Source organism: Hippichthys cyanospilos, chromosome 15, assembly GCF_059441005.1.
Source record: "Hippichthys cyanospilos isolate Australia breed blue-spotted pipefish chromosome 15, RoL_Hcya_1.0, whole genome shotgun sequence".
In the NCBI taxonomy this organism is placed as follows: Eukaryota; Metazoa; Chordata; class Actinopteri; order Syngnathiformes; family Syngnathidae; genus Hippichthys; species Hippichthys cyanospilos.
Window position 1 is genome coordinate 2,045,001 of NC_142383.1, and position 23,110 is coordinate 2,068,110.

General features: G+C 38.6%; 1 protein-coding gene across 3 annotated transcripts in view; it reads right to left on the reverse strand.

Moving 5' to 3' along the window:
• Window positions 1-23,110, reverse strand: part of dennd1a (DENN/MADD domain containing 1A) — a 57,218-nt gene that overhangs the window by 233 nt on the left and 33,875 nt on the right. For all 3 annotated transcript variants that reach the window (XM_088434868.1, XM_088434867.1, XM_088434869.1), the window contains exons 14-22: window positions 19,458-19,559; window positions 18,101-18,188; window positions 11,192-11,232; window positions 9,853-9,924; window positions 9,730-9,786; window positions 8,430-8,552; window positions 7,807-7,871; window positions 4,172-4,403; window positions 1-924 (exon numbers count right to left, since the gene is read on the reverse strand). The exon at window positions 1-924 is cut by the window's left edge and continues 233 nt beyond it. In XM_088434868.1, the coding sequence (XP_088290994.1) occupies window positions 1-924; window positions 4,172-4,403; window positions 7,807-7,871; window positions 8,430-8,552; window positions 9,730-9,786; window positions 9,853-9,924; window positions 11,192-11,232; window positions 18,101-18,188; window positions 19,458-19,559 (1,704 nt within the window). The remainder of the gene's footprint in view (window positions 925-4,171; window positions 4,404-7,806; window positions 7,872-8,429; window positions 8,553-9,729; window positions 9,787-9,852; window positions 9,925-11,191; window positions 11,233-18,100; window positions 18,189-19,457; window positions 19,560-23,110) is intronic.

Consider the following 23,110-nt stretch of genomic DNA (forward strand, 5'->3'; position numbering starts at 1 on the left):
GCTCTTTTCAAGAGGTATAGTTGGTTTAATCATTGTCAGTAGATCAGCAAAAAGATCTTGAGTGTTGGGATTGCCTTCTTCCGTTTGAGCTGGGCTTTTTTGTGTGTTGTGAGCAATGCTTTGGAAAGGAAGTGAGTGTGCAAGTCCTGAAGCGGGACGATTGCCGGTCGACTGAAGCAATGGGATATGTGACGAAGAATTGCCCGTCAGATAACTGGGAAAATGAGTGGAACTGTCAGAAAACTGTTGTTTATAGACGTCTGAGATCACAGGGAAAGGCTGCCTGTGGGTTGGATTATGGTGATAAGAACCAACTGGTGCTTCATAGACTGTGCTGAAAGGTGTCCACCCACCAGGCAAATATGGCATTTGAGAAGAAGAATGTCGAGAAGGACTAAAAACTGTTGGCGATATGTGATGGTGTGGTTGAAAAAGAGGCTTTGGGTAAGATTGGGGAGGGATTGTAGTTTTGCATGTTGACGAAAAGACCTCGATGTTTGTGTCATCCATTGTTGACATGGAACTAGTCCGTGGTGACTTGTTAAGGGGATCCAAAAGGCATATCAAATCCATGTGATCCTCTGCAACATTGGACCTGCCTGAGGTCTTACTCATGGATTGCTGAAACTTTTGACCCTCTGTTTTAGTCCTTTCATGATTACATGTTTTAGATTGAGACTGGCCATTAGGTGGTGCCGGCACAGTTCTGAGTTCAGCAGTCTTCCTTCCGTGAGGACGAGGTGTGGTAAAACAGTCTGGGCTGGAGAATTCTTTTGGTTCAAGGGTTGTATTGTTACTATTGTGGTCATTTTTCTGCGAGAGAAGTTGAGCTGATTGGGTTTTCTTGCATGTAGGAGGCTCCCAGGAAGGAATTTCACTTTGATCCGGTTCTACACTCAACAGCTTGTTGTAAGTGTTGGGGAGCTGCAAACACAAACATAATGTTAGCTTCTCATGGTTTCACAAGTGAACAAATAGGCAAAATGAAACAAATACATTTACACAAAATATATATGCCAATGACTTGCATAGGCCGAAACTTATCAAGTGACACAATATCAAAATCTTGATGAATAGCCAAGTAAAAGCCATCGAACACGTACACAAGCACAAGGGGTCTACAACCCATGGCTTTCACCCTTCTGTTATGACTTTATGTGACTGGAAAATATTGAGCACTTCCTTTAGATTTAATTTACTGTATTTCTCATTGAACAAGTCGACCCTCCCTTTTTTACTTCAATTTGGGTGAATTTCACAAAAACGTGTGTCGACGCCTGACTTTAGTGGTTACACATATCATGGCTGTCCAATTAAAACACATAGTGTGTGTTATTACAACTTTAAGACGCATTTCTTCATCGTATATCGAATAACATAATGTTGCGGTTATGGGGGGTGGGGGGGGGCAAACGAGGCAAGTGTGAGGCAATGTGCGTGTGAAGACGCAAATGCTGAAACTAATGTTACAACAATAAAACTATTTGAAGTTTCAATGCTTTTCAACGCTTTATTTTTTGACACAGTGGAATGTGAATTCATCTACAAGCCCTCAAAGTCATCATCACTATCTGACACGCCAAATAGCTCCTCCCATTTAAATCCCGGACGTAATCTCCTCCCTGCTTGTCATTTGCGCAAAGTCCTCTTTACTCTTCCATGGGTAGTCATCTTCGGACCCGTCCAATTTGTTCAAAATGGAAGTCTTTGGAGATGATTTGCTGATCATCTTACTAGGGACCTTTTTTACCCAAGCGACGACTGTTGTGAGATCAGAGCGTGGAACATTGCCCTTCGCTGTCTCTCCCACCCCACCTGCCGGCATCCATGCTGGCTTGGTCAAGCACAAGTCCAAGGGCTGAAGGAGACAAGTCAAGCCGTGGTTTCCTTTTCGTAATTGCATCAAAGTCCGCCAGAAAAAGTACCAACACAGCCTTTTCGTTGACAACAAAGTGGCAATAAGGCGGGCACTTGACGAAACTGCATTTGAAAGTGCAAACCATGATAGTACTTAGTTCAGATTCGCTTAATTGTTATTCAAACACATATGTGGAAAAAATTGGTCTGTTTTGAGTTATACGGTTATGTCGACCCCAAAATGAGGAAAAGAATAAACCCGACTTTTACTCGAGAGAATTACGGTATGTTTTATGTCTCTCTTCTCTTTCTCCCGCTCATTCGCTTCAACGTTGCTGGCACTGCACAAAATGCCAAATGTCTGGGCCCCAATGTTTACGGCTCTTGAAGGGAGGCCGCCTTATGGAACTACTTGCCATCTTGAATCTTTTTTTGGAGACTTGAATGGCTGATGTAAATAAAGGTTCCTTGCCTATGAAAATGTCAAGTAGCAACAGATCTCTTCAAACAAAAAATATGAATTCTTATTTCAAATATCAGGATTTTGGTTGTCCACATAGGCTACGTTCACACTGCAGGACTTAATACTCATTTCAATTTCTTTAATTTACTTTATTTTTTGTGACAACTGATTTTTTTTTGTAAGGTCATCCACTTAATGGCCCTGTCCTGCATGAGAATTGAGGATACCGTGACATCGCACACATGACATTAGTGTCAGTGGAAGTTCAAAAAGCTGTCATACTGGACACATTATGCTGTATTTTCAGTCTGTTACTTTTAAGGAGGAAATTGAGAAGGGGAAAAGTGAGGTTTAAGCCCATGGCGTTTTGTGCAGTGCCAGAAACGTCGAAACAAGCGAGAGAGAGAGAGAGAGAGAGAGAGAGAGAGAGATACAAAATATGGTACATCTTGCTCCCTCCACTAAGTTGGTTCCACTTCGTCCCCTACAGTTGATTGGGTTTTCCAACCTTCTCCTGCTTTTTCAGTGCAGAAGTCCTTCCCATGAGTAAAAGTAAGACTTCAGTGAGACTTCTGGGATGGAACTGAACAAGATGGTAGCATAGCGCCATGCTCCCAAGTCGAACTTGTGATTACTTCCCCCAAACTATGGAAATGAAAACCAAAATTTGACAAGAAATGAGAGGGGGACGAGGCCAGAGAAGTTTGAAGAAAAGAACGATGTCCAGGGAAAGAACACGAAAACGAGAACATGGGAGCAGACAACCAATGGTGATGCTAACTAACACCGCTGTTTACTCGAGGGACTTGCTGCGATCACGCAGTATTGGGACAAAATATGGTGTACTCTACAGTATTTTAAGAAGCATATTTTAAGAAGCATATTGAGTTATAAGATCCCGAGCACTGTGGAAGAACTATTTACAGTGGTGGCCGTCAGGGCCAGCAAGACCTTCTCTGATGGCCTAATATAACCGGACATTATCCTAACTATAATGGTCTATAATATTTATAATATAATATATAATATAATATTATAATTATAGTAACTACAATAAAAGTCAATTTCATTTTAAATTTATTTTTACTAAATGTATATATTCTATATATATAATTATTCTCCATATTCTGTTCTTTTCGTGTCATATTATATCCATATGGTTACACTCCTCTTGAGTGCTGCAGTTTTAGTGTAGAGTTTTTAGCCAATTAGAATTCAGCTAACACATGTTGCCAGGCAGACTTATGATTTAATTTTTAGATTAGATTATATATATATATATATATATATATATATATATATATATATATATATGAAAAAGTACAACTTCAGTGCTCTCATTTGCGTCCCTTGTCAAATCAGTGTGCAACTTTGTCCTTATTGCGCAGATTTTGGGACCCCAAACATTTCTGCTGGGACCCATCGTTTTTTAGTACGAGTCTCAGGAGGCAAATGGTAAATGGTAAATAGACTTTCACTTATATAGCGCTTTTCTACCTTAGGTACTCAAAGCGCTTTACACTAACTAGTCATTTACCTACTGATGACGCAGCATCAGGAGCAACTAGGGGTTCAGTGTCTTGCTCAAGGACACTTAGACATGGTCTTGATGGTCGGGGGATCGAACCCACGACCTTTCGGCTGGGAGACGACCACTCTACCACTAAGCCATGCCGCCCACAAACAGTAAAATGAGGGAAAATGAGCATTGGAACTTTTAATATATGAAAATCAAAAGATCTAAAGATGTTTGAAAACAAAGTTGAAAAAAAATTAAAAAATAAACGTACAGAGCAAGAAAATATTTTGCAAAAATATGGTCTGTGCTAAAAGTAATACTGTGTCTCTGACCTGACTGATGAACCTGGCTTGAAGCTTTTCATAGGCTTGTAGACGCTTCAGGTCTTCGAGGCTTTTGGCCAAAGGTAGTGGTTGGTTATCAGGCTCATCCAGACAGCTGAAAAAATTACCTAGTATGCCAGTATTGGAGAGGTTCTCTGAAACCGGGCTGGGGCTTTCTCTACTCAAACTAGAATCATGTCGTTTATACTCAAGCTCTCTTTCTGAGTAGTATTGCTGTGACCTGTGGAAGACATGCCACAACTCAATGAGACTGTATCAATACAAGTCACGAGTATGTCTGAAGGCTTAATTTAGGGACTTTTTTGTTTCAAATACATAAAAAAAAAAGTTAAAAAAAAAAACACTAGAAAATTTAGTTGGTATAAGGGAAAATTACTTAGAGTGCAGATCAAAGGTTTGGGAATCCAAGGCAAAATGTTACATGCTCAAAGAAACCAAGGAAAAATCTAAAATACATCAAATTTTCTTATAATATATCCCAAAAAGACTTTTTTTTTTTTTGGAAGTTGAGGCACCCTGCTGAGGTAATATCTTGTATTGCCACAATAGACACTTATAAAAACTTGCTTGTAAATACTTTTTCAAGCCAGTCTTTTACTTCTTGTCAGATTTATATGGTGACAGATATGGTGATTCTTATATAAAAAGTCCAGTTTTCTGGGATTTCTGGGGTGTCTATTACATATTGCTCTTTTAAGGTCTGTCCATATATTTTAATTATTTTGAGGATTGTTTTATTGAACATATAGAGACAAACCAGTCAAAGAAAAATGATCATCAACTGATATTACAGTTCAGTGCGGTTTAACTTTTTGGATCATTTTGGGATTCTTTTTCGCTGGATGGATTTCACGAAATCTTTATGTATGTATGTGTGATAATGCATGCGCGCCCAGGCCCACACAGACTTGTTCTCAGGACAGCAACAAAATACACAGCGATGTCTTATAAATTACAAAATAGATAATGCATTGTTAGTATCTCAAATATAGGACACATGTAAAAATGACATACAGTACCCTTCATTTTAGGGTCAAATTCTGGTATTTTCTCTGTTGCATGTATAGGACGTACCAACAGTTTGGTGACAATGTGAAAACTATAGCAAAACACAATAAATCTAATCTTTGTAAATTACAGTAATCCCGTTTATCGCGGGGGTTACATTCCAAAAATAACACGCGCAAAGTGTCCCCTCAAATTTGTCAAAAAAACGCGAGATCGGAGAAGAAAAATCTGGGGCAAAATGTTTACTTGTTGATCTACTACAGCTGAGATAAAAACGCAGGTTGAATATGGACAATATGTACACAAGATGGACAATTGACCATTACTTTCAGTTCGTCAGAAATAAAGAAAAGAAAAATATAATAGTTTGGTGTACTTTGTGCGTGACACCTAAAAAAGCTGTTTACTTCGTGAAATGGGACCAGTAGTAATTATTATTATTAATAATAATAATAATTTGACAAACCATTTAGAGCGGTGCGATGAAAAAAAAAACGGAGGATTGTGCTTGCTCGCTGAGGGATGACACTTAGATATTAAGAGGTTAGAAGATTCATTAGGAGATATGCTGCCGCTTTTCACAGTGAATTCACCAGCAATTCAAAACCTTGTCAGCAAGATCCCTGTCGTAACGAGCAATAAAGTAATCTAATGCTAATTTTCACGGTACAATTGTTATTGCTACAGTGGAAAACCGATTTACAACGTCCCTGGCTTGTGTTATTTTCACCTTACGATGTCGACCACTGCGTTTTTTGTCCCCTCTTTACGCTATTTTTTTCATGTTACAACAAAAACTCCTCAAACATGGCGATCAGGGTGCATGCGTGACCCGGTGAGTCACTCCGCACTCATACATCCAAACACTGCCTAATTCACCACTACTTCTGCTATTGGTCGGCGTCACGGTTTCCAAAATGGCAGAACGTTAAAGCTTTGTTCACCTGTGAGTGCCTACAAAAACATATTTATAGTGCATTTTAGTGCTTAATTCAAACTTGAATTGGTTAGCTATGGGTCCCAAGGTTGCTAGTGATGTTAAAGAGAGAAGTAAGAAGATGATTTACATGGAAACGAAGGTAAGGATAATCAAGAAATATGAAGAAGGCGAAGCTAGGCTAGGCTACCCTCACTATAGAATATGGCCATAACGACCTCTAATGTCACCTCAAATGTAAATGTATTCTTTCAATATGTTTTATTTACGATGTTATTTAATTGTATACATGTATATTATATATAAGTGGCACTCACTGTACTATTTTGATACCAATTTTTAATATGTATATCCAATTTTGATGTTTTTACCTAGGGTTTTACACTCCTTTGCTATTTAACTTAACATAGGTTTGGATTGCCCACCATATATCGAATTCACGTTACAATCCCAACTGCGGAATGGATTAATCTCGTAAACCGGTGGCCCACTGTAATAATCTGAATAGTTCTGGTCAATGTGTATCAAGATGATACACAATAACAATGATGTAGGCTAGCTAGTAACGTTAGCTCAACCGAAACCATCTATTTTTGAAACATATGTCTCTAACCTATCAAACTGATCTTGAATTTTAATATTAACATTGAAATCATGAAATGCATGAACTGTTTTTACCTACAGCATAAACAGTGCATCATTATGCTGTGAAGCTAAATTCTAAAGGGATTAAAATACATAAAAAGGATTTTGTATTTTGTCTTTAAAGGTTTGCAATACAATACAGATGAAATTATTTGTACAGGTTTTAGACTTGAGCCAATCTTTCACTGGATGAGCGTAATGATCTACATTTAGAATGGCAAATCCACAATTCCAGTTATGGTGGTGAGTGTATTGGATTACATTTCAAATACATTAATAGTGTCATGTAACTAATAACTTTGAAATGACAGTAATAAGAAATAATGCATGACAGTTTTGAAGTAACTTGCCCAATACTGGTGAACAGTCAGGGAACATCCAATGTAACATTGAATGCGCTTGGAGCAGTTGTTTTTTCCGTTACAACCTCGCAACGAGGCTTGAGTTCTTTTTGCCAACAATACCCAAAAATGCACACCCTCCATGTTCCACCAAGTTTATGTTTCTGTGTGTATATGCCAAAAGACCACAATTAATAAACGGAAATGGAATACCTTTCCGTGTTCTCTAACCAGTGCACCCTTAATTGAATCAGATGAGACAAATTTGGTTGTCTCCGTTTTAGTAATATTCCTGTGTGTGAACATGGATGGACTTGGGAGCTGGTTCAGTTAGCTCACTTCTTTTATTGAAAATATTGCCGTAACAACTTCAGCTAACGTGAGCTGCTTTTAGCTGCAATAGGCACTGGCTGCTAACAGTCAACTGACGTCCACCCTCTTGCTCGTCTGTATTCTAAGTAAGAATACGGCCGATGTAAAAATGCACACCTGTGCATCAAAACTCATCTTATGTGACTGACCGAATCAATCTTCCTCAAATGGTGTCTGATAAAAAAAAATTAAAAAAAAACCTCTTCCTTTGAAGTTAACGTTTAAAGGTTGCACCCATACTTTTGGTCTTCATTTTTTGGGGGGAAAAAAAAGTGTGTATAATATCTGGGGAATTAAGGTAAATCATTTTGATGGCTTACTGGTTGTGAAGACTTTTCAGACTTTCATGACTACTATTCTTCTTCAACAGCATGGGTGATTGTGACTGCAAAAAGGAAACAATAACAAACACATGTAAAGCAAAGAGTAAAGATTTTAAAGTATTCAAACTCCACACAATTAAAAATGTAGAAATGCCATTTCAGTAGTCTTGTTATAGATGTATGTATGTACGTATGTATATGGAGCAACTGCTGATGACCAACCACCAACCACGAACAGAGAGAAACTAGAATATTGCATCAGGGTATATGGTAGTGACTCCACTTCCTGAGAGTATTCAGGAAAAAACACTTTGAGGAGTAAATTATGGTGAACTACCATTGAGATAATAATAGCATGTTGCATCAGGGTGTGGTACGCGAGGTGCACTGTGGCCAACAGTGATCTACACCACGCAGAAATATCACTGGATGCTCTCAACTCTCCCTGGACAACATTGCCAGCTCTCACTACATTGTGCCATGTGACCAAAGAAACAGATTTAATAAATGATGGGCCAGCAAAATGCCGATGATGATAGTTTGTCTATATATTGGACAAAAAAAAAAGGCATTTGCATTGTCAAGTGTACTATATTTTGGACAAACACAAAAATACGTACTAGTCCAAACTTCCAGTGCCTTCTGTGTTCATCCAATGTCTGTGGTGGCCCTTCACTCGTGACTCTAATTGCAAGGTATTCATTATCCCCAGCAATGATTCCTGATCCACTATCCACATTTTCCTGCAACGTGAAAAGAAACAAGTTAATGTATGATGTTCTGACTATGTAGTACATTAGGTAATACAGGGATCAAACCCCACAAAAGTTGTGGATTCAGAAAGTATGATATAAAAAATATTAATACTTTTTATAGTTAATTGAGGTTCAAATTTCCTGAATTAATGTAAATGCAATGTTTTCCAGACTTGGGCAAAGCACAGCTTGGGGGCCATAAAGTAAAAGTAACAATGTATCATTTTTCATTGTATCACTTTTTTTTTTTTAATTTTGCTTTTATTTTATTTAGTCAAGTTTCCGCCCAGATTCGACAAATACGCATGGTAGGAAAACATGACGAAAACATTTTTGCATAGGACATGATAACAGTGAAGGTAGGATGGAACGGAAGATTGACAGGCAGATCAGTGTAGCGTCTACTGTGATACGGATGCTGTACTGGTCTGTTGTGGTGAAGAAAGAGCGAAGCCGAAGTTCTTGATTTACTGGTCAATCTACGTTCCTGCCCTCACCTATGGTCACGAGCTGTGGGTCGTGACCGAAAGAACAAGACCCAGATACAAGCGGCTGAAATGAGTTTCCTACGCAGGGTGTCCGGTCTCTGCCTTAGAGATAGGTTTAGACGCGGGGTAATCATGGAGGGACTCAAGTGTCGAGCCTCTGCTCCTCCGCATTGAGAAGAGCCAATTGAGGTGGTTCGGGCATCTGGTTATGATGCCTCCTAGACGCCTCCCTGGTGAGGTGTTCCGGACATGTCTCAAACGGATGAGGCCCTGGTGACGACCCAGGACACACTGAAGAGACTATGCCTCTTGCCTGGTTTGGGAATGCCTGGGATCCCCCTGGAGGAGTTGGACATAGTGGCCGGAGAAAGAGAGAAGTGTAGGCTTCCCTGCTAAAGTGGCTGCCTTCGCGACCCAACGTTCACCTGACCAGATGAATGAATGAATGAATGAATGAACAAACAAACGGACGGACGGACGGACAGTCAATCTGCCTTAAAGCTTTCTGGCCCGGATTTGTGTCTGCCATGTTGATTTATTAGCTATATACGGTTTTATAAATTGATATAAAAAAGAAATGATTCATAATGATAAATCCATTATTATAAACCCAGCTTTACTAATTGTGAATGCCGAGTAAATACTGTATGTACAGTAGATACAGTATGGACACTTACCTTGTGTTTAAGTCGGCTCTTTACTTCCTTTATGCCCATTTTGGCATGGTCCTTAGCCTGTCAATGAAGCCATACTACAGCAAAGAACTATTGAATGAACATATGTTTTGAGCATGTACTTACAAATTTGTAAACGGTCTTCATGGCTGGGTTTGCTTTGGTCTTCACTGTGTTTAAGATTGCTCCACTCCCTTTCTGTTAGGGGACATGAGGATGATTCAAAAACACATTTGCATTTTTACATAATGTTGTTTGTTTGTCTTTAAGTTATGGGAAAGAGGGGGGCGCATTTCTTGGGGATGGAAAGCAAGATTCACAAGATAGGGTATAAATTTATCACATTAAATCATAGATGTCAAACTCAAGGGCTGGGCGCCAGATTCTTCCTGCCATCATTTAATCTGGCCCGTGTAAAAAGAAAAAAAAAGAAGTAAAATCAGTAACGTCATATTTTTATAGAATTGTTTCAGTACTCTATTTACCGAAACCTGAACACTCTCTAAATATTATTAATATTATATTAATTCCTGGTCCGTCATTGTCAAGCTGCAATTTTTCAAGCCAAATCAAACTGTAATCATCGTTGTGCCAATCCGTTGTTATATTTTTTGTCCACACTTCCATCATCTATTCATCACCAAAGGAGGCCGCCATACAAGTTTTTCAAGTTAAATCAAACTAACTGCCAGTCCAACTGGCAATTACCCAATTTTAGGGGGTGAAGAAAATAAGCATTGATACTCCCTTAGACTGTTGCCAAGAAAATTAGGCGGGTGATATAATATAACAACCTATGTCTACATATTTAAATATTATATACAGTAGAGCGAATAATTTCATGGCTGGCAAACACTGAATCGGAACTTAGCTGGCTCTCTCCTGCTTTTAAATGTATACAAAATCTTTTCTCTAAGTCATCCTACTCTGTCTTTGTTTTCATAGTGGTATTTAATAGGCTTCTTCTTCATCCTTTTGATATATAAAGTGGCTAATGCGTGCATGAGAACTACAATGGAGAGAAACTTGGGCTTCTCTGCTGAAGTGGATGGACTATGGATGGAAAAATACTTAGCAAGTCCTTGTAATAATTTGACAGGATTCTTAGTTTTGACAAGTGTTCAAGTATTCCAAGTATTCAAGTATGAAAAGTATTCCTGAGCTTTTTGTACATTTCCCAATCGATTGGAATAGTACGACTATGCTATTGCCATGCTTTATCCTATAGTTGACATTAATGTATCAGCTACCATTTTAGCAGATTAAGTAAGCGCAATTGTAAGAAAAGGTGTAGAAATGGAGAAAAGGTGTAGCTATCACATTTTGAACTGTATGATGATGTTTACAACTACCTCCACAAACATTTTGAACATTTTATTTGAACTAAAAATTGGCAGTTGTCTACTTATTGTACAAGACATTATAAAATTCTGTCAGGTATGCCGATGTGTCTGATTTCACTCACCTTCACAGTAATGAGCCACTGGTGATAAGATGTATCATTTCCTACAGAGAGAATTGAGAAAATATTTATTTATTTATTAAAGTAAATGGACATTTAGGAGACTCCGTGATGATTTTGGAAATATGGACAAGTCTCTATTTAATACTCAATCGGAATAAGTGCAACAAGTAAGTGATTAGAACATGTTCAATTTTTTTTCAGGACCTATACATTCTAGGGAAGGGTTGGGCAAATGACGGCCGCGTGCCAGATCCAGCTTGTTGGGTCTTTTTAATCCAGCCACCCTAAAATGGTACAGAATTACGGTTTAATGTGAATGATTGTGTTCATTTAATTTTGACTTGTAATATTGGGCATTTCAACGCCAAGTGGCAGAGTAGGCAGAGTGACTGATTTTGATAACTTCGAGGATATTCACAAAAAAACAAAAAAAAAAACAAAAACCTTGAGGTTTTAAAAGAATATAACATCAGCCATCACTTTTCCACCAAGCATGCTAATCACGCCAGCTACTTTTGAACACAAGAACGTACGGCTACTGCTGACAGGTTGGTAGCTAGGTTGTAGGCTCAGCAACACACCTTTATTCAAGCAACTGCCATCCAAGAAGCAAGCACAAAGACAAGGTTTTTACTGGCATTCAAACTAGCAAAAGCCAGCAAGCTTTTCCACAAAGGGGAGTTTCTTATAGCCTGCATAGTACAGACTGCAAGTATATCCTGAGAACAAGAACACATTTGAAAGAAAAAAAAAATTATCACGCAGGTCACTGACATGCCGTATTGAAGTAATTGATGAACCGTTAACTAGTAAGCTAAACAAAAAGCGGGGTCATTTTCATTATATTTTTTGGCATTGGACAGTGATATAAAGGAACCGCTCAACATTCAATTTTTATTCAGAGGGATCGATGAAAATTTCGAGATAGGGAAGGAGTTATTGGATATGAAATCACTGAAAGGCTGATTTATTTAACATCGTATCCACAGTCATATCAGGGCACAAGTTACAATGACTTTCCTTGCCAACATTAGCACAGATGGATCACCAAATCTGACAGGTTGCTCAAGAGAATTCAGGACAGGGTGAAAGAGGACAACTCTGAGCAGGAGGTAATTTTCCTGTCGTGAAAAACTTCACCAAGAAGTACTGTGTAAATCATGGGTTGCAGCTTGACCACATAATGAAGCAAGTTGTGACTCGTTACATTTATTCAAGCGAGGGGCCTTAACCATTGTCAGTTTATTCATTTTCTTGAGGAAACTAACACTGATCACACAAACATATTTTGCCATGCTAATATCCGCTGATTAAATTTAGGAAAAGTGTGTCAACTTGTGTGGTAGCTCAAACAGGATTTAATTTCATTTTTGAAGCTAGTTGAAAATACTGTCTGGAATTGAATGACAGATATGCTCTGTGATTTATGTTTTACTGTGGACATACTAACAAATGAATGAGCTGAATGTGAGGCTACAAAGGAACAGTTGATGGATGAAATGCAAGCAAACATGATATGATATGAAAACCTTTATTTTTGAACTTAAAATCAAGCAAAACAAACAAAACAAAAACTAAAATATACAATCCCATTTTTGTATGAATAAACACTAATAATTTAACACAAAAACAACAACAATATCAATATGAGTATTGATCTTCCCATAAGTTCAAAAAAGGAGTAGGAAGAAGTAAAAAACTTATATACTCCTACCCCCTTCTTATTTAATAATATTCAATCCATCGAATAGAACAAACAAACAAAAAAAGCAAAAAACGATAGCAGACCGTCAAATCCCACAACATATCGAGCAGCTACTTCCACAACAGAAAACACAAATAGCACTACCAATGAGCCCAGAGGGATTCCAACTACCCACATGGAGCTCATCATATGTAGTAATCGAATCATTACAAACACCCTGGTGTCGCCTGCCCAAGCGACATTTATACAAGTTTGTTCTCAGTTTTGTTACAAGGTAAGACAAGAAATATGTATGTAATAATGTAAAATGTAATTTTGTTACAAGGCAAGAATAAGAAATATATATGTAATGAAGATAATAAAAAAATTAGCCTAAGAAATGATTGATCCTAGGATAGTCCATAAGACCCATCCTCTTCTCTCTAACCTTTAAGTATTTCATTTTTATACCTTTTCTTAAATTGTACCATAGTAATGATTTGTTTTGCGTTCCTGGTTCAGACTGTTCCATAAGTTTACTCAACAGATTGTTATACATTGACTTTTTATAGTAGTGTGTACAAGGATTTTCTTTAAGTTGAGCTCTCCTCTCAATTTATAACCTCCCTCTCTATCAAAAAACATGCTTTGTGTGTTCACTGGTAATAAACCATTTATCGCTTTAAAAATGACCTGGGCTGTTTTGAAGTTCACCAAATCTATGAACTTTAATGCTCTTAACTGTAAAAATAGAGATTTTGTGTGTTCCTAATATCCAGCATTTTTCACTGTCCTAATTGCTCTTTTCTGCATTATGAGATCTGGTAAAACCAGTGAACAATACAATGTGTTTAAGGCCCTTTGATCTAGAACACAGGTGTCAAAGTCAAGGGCCCGGGGGCCAGATCCGGCCCGCCACCTCACTTTTTGTGGCCCGTGAAATGCTGATTTGACTTCAAGTTTCTGACTAAAATACCAAAATTGCAAGTTGTCTTTAACTTTTTAAAAATTTGGGGGAAGAAAAACAAAAATGTTCTTATTCCCCAAATCTCTTGAACAGTTTTTGTTGGCTTCTGATTTCAAATCTTGGTAAATGTGTGACGAACACACTTCATATTTATTTGAATTCGCAGTCATTACGGCCCTCCTACAGAAGCTATAACTACAATGCGGCCCAAAAGAAAAATTTGTTTGACACCACTGATCGAGAATATGTTTTGATTTTCCCATTATAGAAACATTTCTTAATATCTTAGCTCTTAAATAAGCGATATGGGGTTTCCAGCTGATTTTGTGGTCTAGTATTACACAAAGAAATTTGATTTTGTATACTCTTTCTATTATTGTATTATCTATCAATACTGATGTGTGTGTGTGTGTGTGTGAATTTTGTGGTTTTCAAAAAATTTTGGTTTTGCTCAAATTCAATGATTTATTTTTGTTCTGTTATTTTTATTCAAATTTATTTTTGTCAAACCATTTTTTTAATGCTTTGACTCTGCTTGACCATCTCTAAAAGCAGCTGCAAATTGTCCTCAGAACAGAACATATTAGTGTCGTCAGCAAATAAGACAAATGTTAAAATCTGTGAAACTTTACATATGTCATTAATATAGGGGATGAACAGTTTTGGGCCCAGGATTGAACCCTGAGGTACCCCACACAATAGATCCATTACTGATGACTTGTGCTTACCCAACTTTACAAATTACTGCCTGCCCATCAAATAGCTTTTCATCCATTTTAGCCCTACCCCCCTAATGCCGTATCTTTCAGTTTTATCTAATAATAAATTATGATTTATGGTGTCAAAGGCTTTCTTCAAGTCTATAATTATTCCTGTTGCATATTTCTTTTTATCATTACAGTTTGTGATCTCTTCAATTAGTTCCATGAGAGCTAGGGATATACTTCTGTTTGCTCTAAATCTATATTGGCTGTCAGCAGTTTGTGCTTTTCAATGAATGTGTCCAATCTTGTGTTGAATAATTTTTTCTAAAATCTTGGACAACAGTGGAAGCAATGAGACAGGCCTGTAATTCGTAGTCATGTTTGTCTCTGGATTTGTACAATGGTATTATTTTTGCTACTTTCATTTTACTAGGGAATCAGAGCCTTCAAAACCAAGATGATTTTCTTTTTGAAGCAAATGTCACACAATTCTCCATGCTGGCTATGTGAAGAGAGGCCCTACAACATGTGAAAAAATACAGAAAATCACTGAATAACTCTCATGACAATTCTGCCATCAGTTTTGTGATTTTGGAAAAATTGACAGGGTACTTCAGCTGGTGTCATGTCCCTTCTCACAAGACCTGGAAACGGTGCCACAAGCATGCAGTTTTAACTGATTGAATGTGACATTGTGTCAAAGAACAAGTTAAAGGGGATGATTGTTTTCCCTTCACTGTACTTTCTGAGAATGCTCAGGAAAAGCCACATTGGGGAGCAGCTTCTGGTGACATTGTACCGAACCACCATTGAGAGCATCCTATCATATTGCATCATGGTGTGGTATGCACTGCAGCCAACAAGATAGTTCTAGAGGATGATCAACAACGTCCAGAAAAATCACTGGATTCCCTTTGCCCTCCCCGGACAACATTGCCAGCTCTCTGACCAAAGCAAGAATCATTGTCAGAGACAAAACTCATCCTGGCCATCATGCCGTCAAACTGTTGCCCTCTGGTCGGTGATACAAGGTGGGGTCAAAAAAGCCGACTGAAAGGAGTCAAAAACAGGTTTTCCCCTGAGGCAATTATAATAACAATTGAATTTATTGTAGTTATTGTTCATAATAATTTGCACCAATCTGAGAAGGGCTTCCAATTCCACCAGGACAGTTGACCAATGTAAAACACCCTCAGGGCCCTCGAGGGTGCATCAGAGTTCAAAAATCTCGTCTGCATGTGTTTTGTGGACATGGAAAAGGTGTTTGACCATGTCTCTTGGGGAGATCTGCAGGAGGTGTTTTGGGAGTTTGGGGCACTAAACTCCTTGATATAGGCTGTTTGGTCCCTGTAAGACTGATGTCAGAGTATGGTCTGTGTTGCAGAAAATAAATCGGACGAATTTCCAGTATGGTCTGTGTTGCCGACAATAAATCGGATGAATTTCCAGTGCGACTGCCTTTTTACAATGATTCTGTTCATGTTGGATATGGATATGAATAATGTTCATGCCAATAAGGTATTAATTACATTCCAAGAAATTTCTTATTCACGTATGTTAAACAAATGTTACTCTTCCATCAATATGATTTCTTACTTGACTTGATTTGTGTTTATTGATTCATACATGTGATTATACATTTGTCACCTATTTATAATGTATTACAGTTTATTTACACATATATCTCATATCTTTTATGTTGTGTTAGTAATGATTGTTGAGGTCATTTCAGAGGGCAGTCATCAACAGCACTATTGGGAAAAAGCAACATGTCAAATTCCCAGAGCCACTCAAGGACCCCTCTGGAAGAGGAAGTTGTGTTCTGGGAAATATTTGCAGTTGTTGACCTGAATGTTTGATTTACTGAGATAGTTTCTGCATATTATATTGTGTCACACTCACATGCGCTTATCTTTCCAAACACAGTCACACATGTCGAAACAAACGTGCATTTCATACTTTTGGGTTCTGGCCACACACGCCCCCCTGAGCACTTTTGCCCTTTAGGGCCAGAACCTTCATGTAACTTAGGGACCTCTAAGATAATAAAGGAAGCAGACGAGAGGGACGGGCCTCAGAGCGCGGTAGAATTGCAGTCTTTGTGGTCCTGAATCATTTTCCTCATGCATGAGCTTAAATATGCCTTCTCTCTTTCTTTGTGAGCCATTGGTTTTTACAAATGTCTACTCAGTAAACCTGACAGTTCATAACTTTTATGGACAGAATTTCTAGGTGTAGTCGAGGTGTTGATGTTGTCCAGCTTGGTGATTGTATCTCTGATTTTTGTAAATGATGTGGCACAGTTGGCTTCACCAAGCCATGATCTCCAACTTTCACAGGAGCAATTTGGACCAGAGTATGAAATGTTTGAGATGAAAATCAGCACCTGAAAATTTGAGACCATGGTCTTCAGTTGGAAATCAGTGGAGTGCCTTCTCCCGATGGGGGCTGATCAGTGCAATGCCTACCGTGATGCAGACTCCGTATGGGTTTGTAAAGGTGAAGAAGGAGCTGCGGCGAAAGGTGTAGCTCTAAATTTACCGGTCAATCTAGGTTCCAACCCTTACCTATGGTCACTGGCTGTTTGGTTGTGACTGAAAGAACAAGATCCTGGACATAAGCTGGTGAAATGAGTTTCTCTGCAGCGTGTTTGGGTTCTGGGCTCAGAGCAGAGCTGCTGCACTTTCACACTGAGCGGAGCCAGATGAATTTGCTCAAGCATCTGATTCATATGCTTCCTGGGCACCTCCTAGATAGAGGCCTCCCTAGTAAGGTGTTATGAGCGTGTCCCACTGAAAGGAGGCCTCTGGGACAACCCAGGACATGCTGGAGAAATTATGTGTTCTGGCTGGCCTGGAAACTCCTAGAAGAGCTATATGATGCGACTGGAGAGAACCAAGTCTTGGCTAACCTTCTAAAAGCTGCTGCTTTAGTTGATGCCTTCCTTAATAGACTATCCGGTAAGTGACCCGCTACCAGGTATAACACCTCCAAAGGCCACCTTTATTCATTGTTTGAACAAGACAACAGGCCGTAGACATACATATCAAAGAATCCCTGGCAGCAGGAATGACATGTCCTTCCTCCTCTCCGACTGGAGCTAGGATCTTTTTTGTGGACAAGGAGTACACTAAAAGGCCATGCATCGACTACCTGGGTCCAAGAAACATCATGAGGAACCGATAACTGCTACGCTTGATGACTGATCCATGTTTGAGCTTGAATGTGCCTCACAATTTACTAAGCTAGATCATTAATATCATATGGTAAGACTCTGTGAGGGGGACGAGTAGAAAACAGCATTCAACACTCCGACTCACCAATGACCCAGCCACTTTCCAAGCCTTGGTCAATGACATCCTGAGAGACATGCTTAAGCAGTTTGTCTTAATTTACCTTGATGACATCTTTACATTTTACATAACATCGCAACTTCTTTGAGTTTGTTTAAAGTCAGGAACACCTGTGCATTTATTTTTTATTTTTTTTAAATAAACGGTGTTTGCAATTTAAGACGGTTTAACAATTACAAAGATCCATGAATGCTGGCTCACCTGCATAATTGCCATTGTTGATCTCCTCCTCAAAGATGTCACTGAAACCTTCACCAGTGTTTAATAGCTCCAAACGGCCATCAATGAACTGTAGTTGCAAAAACAAGTTACTTTACTTAGGTATTATAACACTGTTTTCATATGTTTGGTATTCAACTTCAAAGATAAGTAAATATGTCAATGTTTATTTTCAACAAAAAAACAATAATGTAAGGTCTCAACTTTCAAGTCTTTCAAAGCAGCCAAAGAGTTCAAATTGTAATTGAAATGTATGAAAATAAAAGATTAGTAGACAATACACAATGTTGCTTTGGACTTCTTTAATCGACAAGCTATCGAGCGCATCCCTGTGTCACTAAAGAGGCCATAGTCCCTCGTTTCCAATGTCAGTTGGGTGGATAAAGCCAACAATTATACTATAATGTAACGGGTCTGAAAATGAGTACTCGTGGAAGAGTAACAAGGATGTTTGCGCAAATGACAAGCAGGAAGGAGAATACCTCCGGGATTTAAATGGGAGGAGCTATTTGTGGTGTCAGATGCCTTTGAGGGCTTTTCAACAAATTCATATTCATACTCTGTGTCAAAAAAAAAATAAAGCATTGACACGTCAAATTGTTTCACTGTCGCAACATGTAATAACTTTTGATACAGCCCCAAACGATGTTTAAAAAAAATTAAAAAAGATTGATAGCTGCATTGGAAATGTAAATGAAATCCCTTTTGATGCATCACTTTCAACAGAAAGTCTTGACAGTATTTTTTTAATAACTACATAATGTATACAATGTAAAATTACTTGCTTGACTGATTATTACTGTTTATTGAGTGAAAGTAAAAAAAAAAAAAAAGTGGCCCTTGCACCCCCTATTTATTTGTACGCGGGTTGCAGATGATAAAGTCTGAACACCCCTGGAGATTCTGGCTAGGGCAGTGGTTCTTAACCTGGATAAAATCTGAACACCCCTGGAGATTCTGGCTAGGGCAGTGGTTCTTAACCTGGGTTCGATCGAACCCTAGGGGTTCGGTGAGTCGGTCTCAGGGGTACGGTGGAGCCTCTGCCGCAGAGGTCCACCCCTCAGTCTAGTCTGCAGTTAGTGGCCACAGTCATTGAAAGCAACCTGCTCTGAGATTTCCTACCATGCACTGTGTTGGTTTTGTTATTTGAACAAGGTGATATTAATGCACAATTTATTTCGTGCACCAGTAAAAAAAATCATATTTTATTCTTTACTAAAGAAGTGTTTGGTGAATGAGCATATAAAACTGGTGGGGTTCGGTGCCTCCAACAAGGTTAAGAACCACTGGGCTAGGGTAGAATACATGCAAATGAAATTTGTATAGATGCAGATTTTACCTGTTTGAAAAGTTGAAGCTGGATGGCATTCTGAAGGAAGTCTCTCATAGAACTCAATCGATGGTTTACAAAGATTTCTTCATTAAAGGTTATTGGTTCACCCTTAACAATGCAAAAAAGCACATTAACAATTGACAATCTACAAGAACTATATAGCTCTGGAATTCTTTGGTTCTCAAAACATAAGAACCCAAAACTAGATTGCAGACATATTTTGGCATTTTAACAACCCGCATGTCCATAACAATGAATAACGATGAAGCAAAGAGAAAAATCCAAATTTTTATTATTGAAATAACTCAATTTTATTTATAAAACTTTCAGAGTCGCTGCTGCGTGCAAAGTGTTGTGCTTTTTAGGTGGGCAGAGGGTTATTTCCAGTCCAAAATATGACTCCTGAAATAAAGGCAAAGCAAAAATTGGACTTTTAAAGATCAGAGCCCATTTTTTGTACTCAGCACACCAATACACACCAATACACACCAAACTCAGCCTTACCAGCCTCTGCCTAACAATTTTGGTAGCTCAAGGTGAAACAACTTAGGGGTGCTTCTTTAAAAAGTTGTAGGAGGCACTACTGGGCCATTTTGTAAAAGTCAAACAACAATTCATGATGAATGATATGTCAGTGGGGCCCCCTCCAGAGCCAGGCCTGGAGGTGGGGCTTGCTGGTGAACGTCTGAAGCCCAGGCTCAGCCAGGATGGAAGTGGGCGTGGCTTGACATCTGGATAATCCTTTTACAGTATTCATAAATCTTTGTCTTATGACATTTTTATAGACCATCCATCAAATTTAACTGACACGTGGCCGATAACGGGCGTGACCTTTAAAACATCGAACCCATCCATCATTTTTAATTGTCAGATGGGACCGGAAGGAAGGGGTGACCTTTGTGATCTTGAACCCGTCCTTCATTTTTAATTGACAGCTGGGACAGATGGGAGGAATGACCTTTATGACCTTTAACTTATATTTTTAATTGCCAATCGGGATGGAAGAGGGTGTGGATTGACCTCTTTGACCTCAAACCCATCAATCAAATGTTCCTTTGTCGTGACAACTACTGTCTTCTGGGACAGAAGGGAGGAGTGACCTTTATGATCTTTAACCTATCCATTTTTGATGGGCAGGTGGGATGGGTGAGGGTGTGGATTGACCTCTGTGACCTCAAATCCATCAATCAAATTTTACTTTGATGTGGCACCCACTGGCTTCTTATTCATGTAGTGCTGCATCAATCAAATTTAACTTTAATGTGGCAACCACTGGCTTCTTATTCATGTTGTGCTGCCTTTTTTGTTCATGGTTTCATGAACAAAACATGCATACTGTGCACAATTATGTTCAGCCTGATTATTGTACAGACCTAAACATGTGTTTGGAAATAAGTGTCAAAGAGATTTTCTATTATTTTGATTTTTAAGTATGATTGACATCATGAAATTGCTTGAACGATAGTTGAGCACACCCTTTCCGTGGGCAAAGAGGTGTTGACATTCCAGTAACCAATGGGCACATCACAAATTGACAAGCTCACTCTTATTGGCTCGTAGCCAGGATATGCAAGATATAATTCAAGTTCACCAAAACCTTGCTTTTTATTTGCAGAGGAACTGGCAGTTGCTTGATGGACCAACGATTACTATTTTCAGCGTGAAGAAAATGGCGGACCAACGATGATGTAAGGTGCGTGGTGGACTGACGACTGACAGTGTTGGGCAAGTTACTTCAAAACCGTAATGTATTATTTATCACTTATTACTGTCATTTCATAGTTGTTTACATTACAAGACTACTGTATTTGATGTAAAGCATTACACTAATATTGCATAACTTTTAGCTTACTCTCACCAACATAACTGGAAATATGGATTTGCCATTCCTAATGTAGCTCATCATGCTCATTACACGTCCAGTGGAAGGTTGACTTAAGCCTAAAATCAGTACAAGTCATTTATTCTATATTGTATTCTAAACCTTTACAAGACACAAAATATTTTTTTTTGTATTTTAATGCCTTTATTACTTAGCTTCCCAGCATAGTGATGCATTGATTATGCTTAAAACAGAAACAGTTATTGCATTCCATTGTTTCATGTTAATATTCAAATTCAAATTCAGTTAGCTTGGTTAGGGACAGAAAATAAGAAAGAAATCATCAAAAATAGATGATTTCAGTGGCGTTAACAGCTACCCTACATCATTGTTATTGTGTCTAACATACTGTTTAACATGAGTTCTATGCTTCATCTTGATACACATTGACCACAACTATTTATTAACTATAATTACAGTAATCCCTCGCTCAATCGCGGTTCATCTTTCACGGGTTCGCTGCTTCACGGATTTTTTACAGTGTGGATATTTTTTACAGTGCATTGTGCTCTGAATCCTGATAGGCTCAGGGGCTTTACTGTTGTCTAGAAATAAAATATTGACGCTGTATTGGTTTTTCACTTGTCAATTTATTGCAAGAGGATCCAAAAGCTTGCTTTCGTTTCTCCTGTGTCTCTTCTGTAACCGCTCTGTGCGCTCAGCTCCGCACACGCTCACACGTTAACAACATGCTAGTAAGCACATTGATTGGCAGTTTGGTCGCTGGGAGCAGATCACGTAACTTGTAGACGTGCCGAGAGCAAACGCACACACTATGTAGGCACACAGACAGCAAACGAGAAATGCGCAGCTTTGGAAATCTGACTTTTACCTAGATTTCTTTTGTAATAAATTTAAATTTCAAGTTTGTTATGATATAAGAGGTTTCACTTTAATTCGATCTCCGGGCATATCTGTTTATAAAGATCTTCTTGCTCAAAAAAAGAAAGAGCGCCATCAACTACCCATAACAATGTGCGGAGTCAGGACAAAGAGGCATAGTTGGGACTGTGAAATACACAAGTGACCATGTTTCCAACCTTGTATTACTATATTTACTTATTATTTACTAATTACTAATTTTGGGCTGTAAAAATGGTTTCGATTTGTTTTTTTTTCTATAGTTCAGTATTGCATTGTAAAATAAAAAAAATAAAGCTGACCACGGATTTCACTTTGCGCATGTTAGTTTTGGAACCAAACCCCGCGATAAATGAGGGATTACTGAAATAGGAATTGTACAGTGAAAATTTGTGTTAGCTTGTCATTATTGCTAGTTGCGACATGGATCTTGCTGACAAGGTTTTTTGAAATGCTGGCAAAGCCACTGTGGAAAGCGGCTATCTTCTACGTACAATATAATCCGCCACGAGTCTCCTAACCTCTGAAGGTTGGAGTCTCATCCCTGAGCGAGAGAACGATCAGTTTGCCTGCTTTGTTTTAACCCCACTCTCAATCATCCGCATGTTTTCTTTTCACTAACTTCACATTACTATGGCTCCGCTCTACATTGTTTGTTAAATTACTGGCGCTATTTGGTGGACAGCTCTTTAGGTGTTACGCACAAATTGCACTTATTGCAACTATTATTTTCTTCTCTGACGAACTGAAAGTAATGGGCGTACGTACACATTGTCCATATTCAACATGTCGTCTGCTGCTGCCTCACTCATCCAGGAAGTAAATATTTTGTGCCGAACTTTTCTCCTCCGATCTCATGGTGTTTTTGGTGAGTTTGGGGGAAAAAACATCACTTTCATGTAAAAAATGCCTTGTA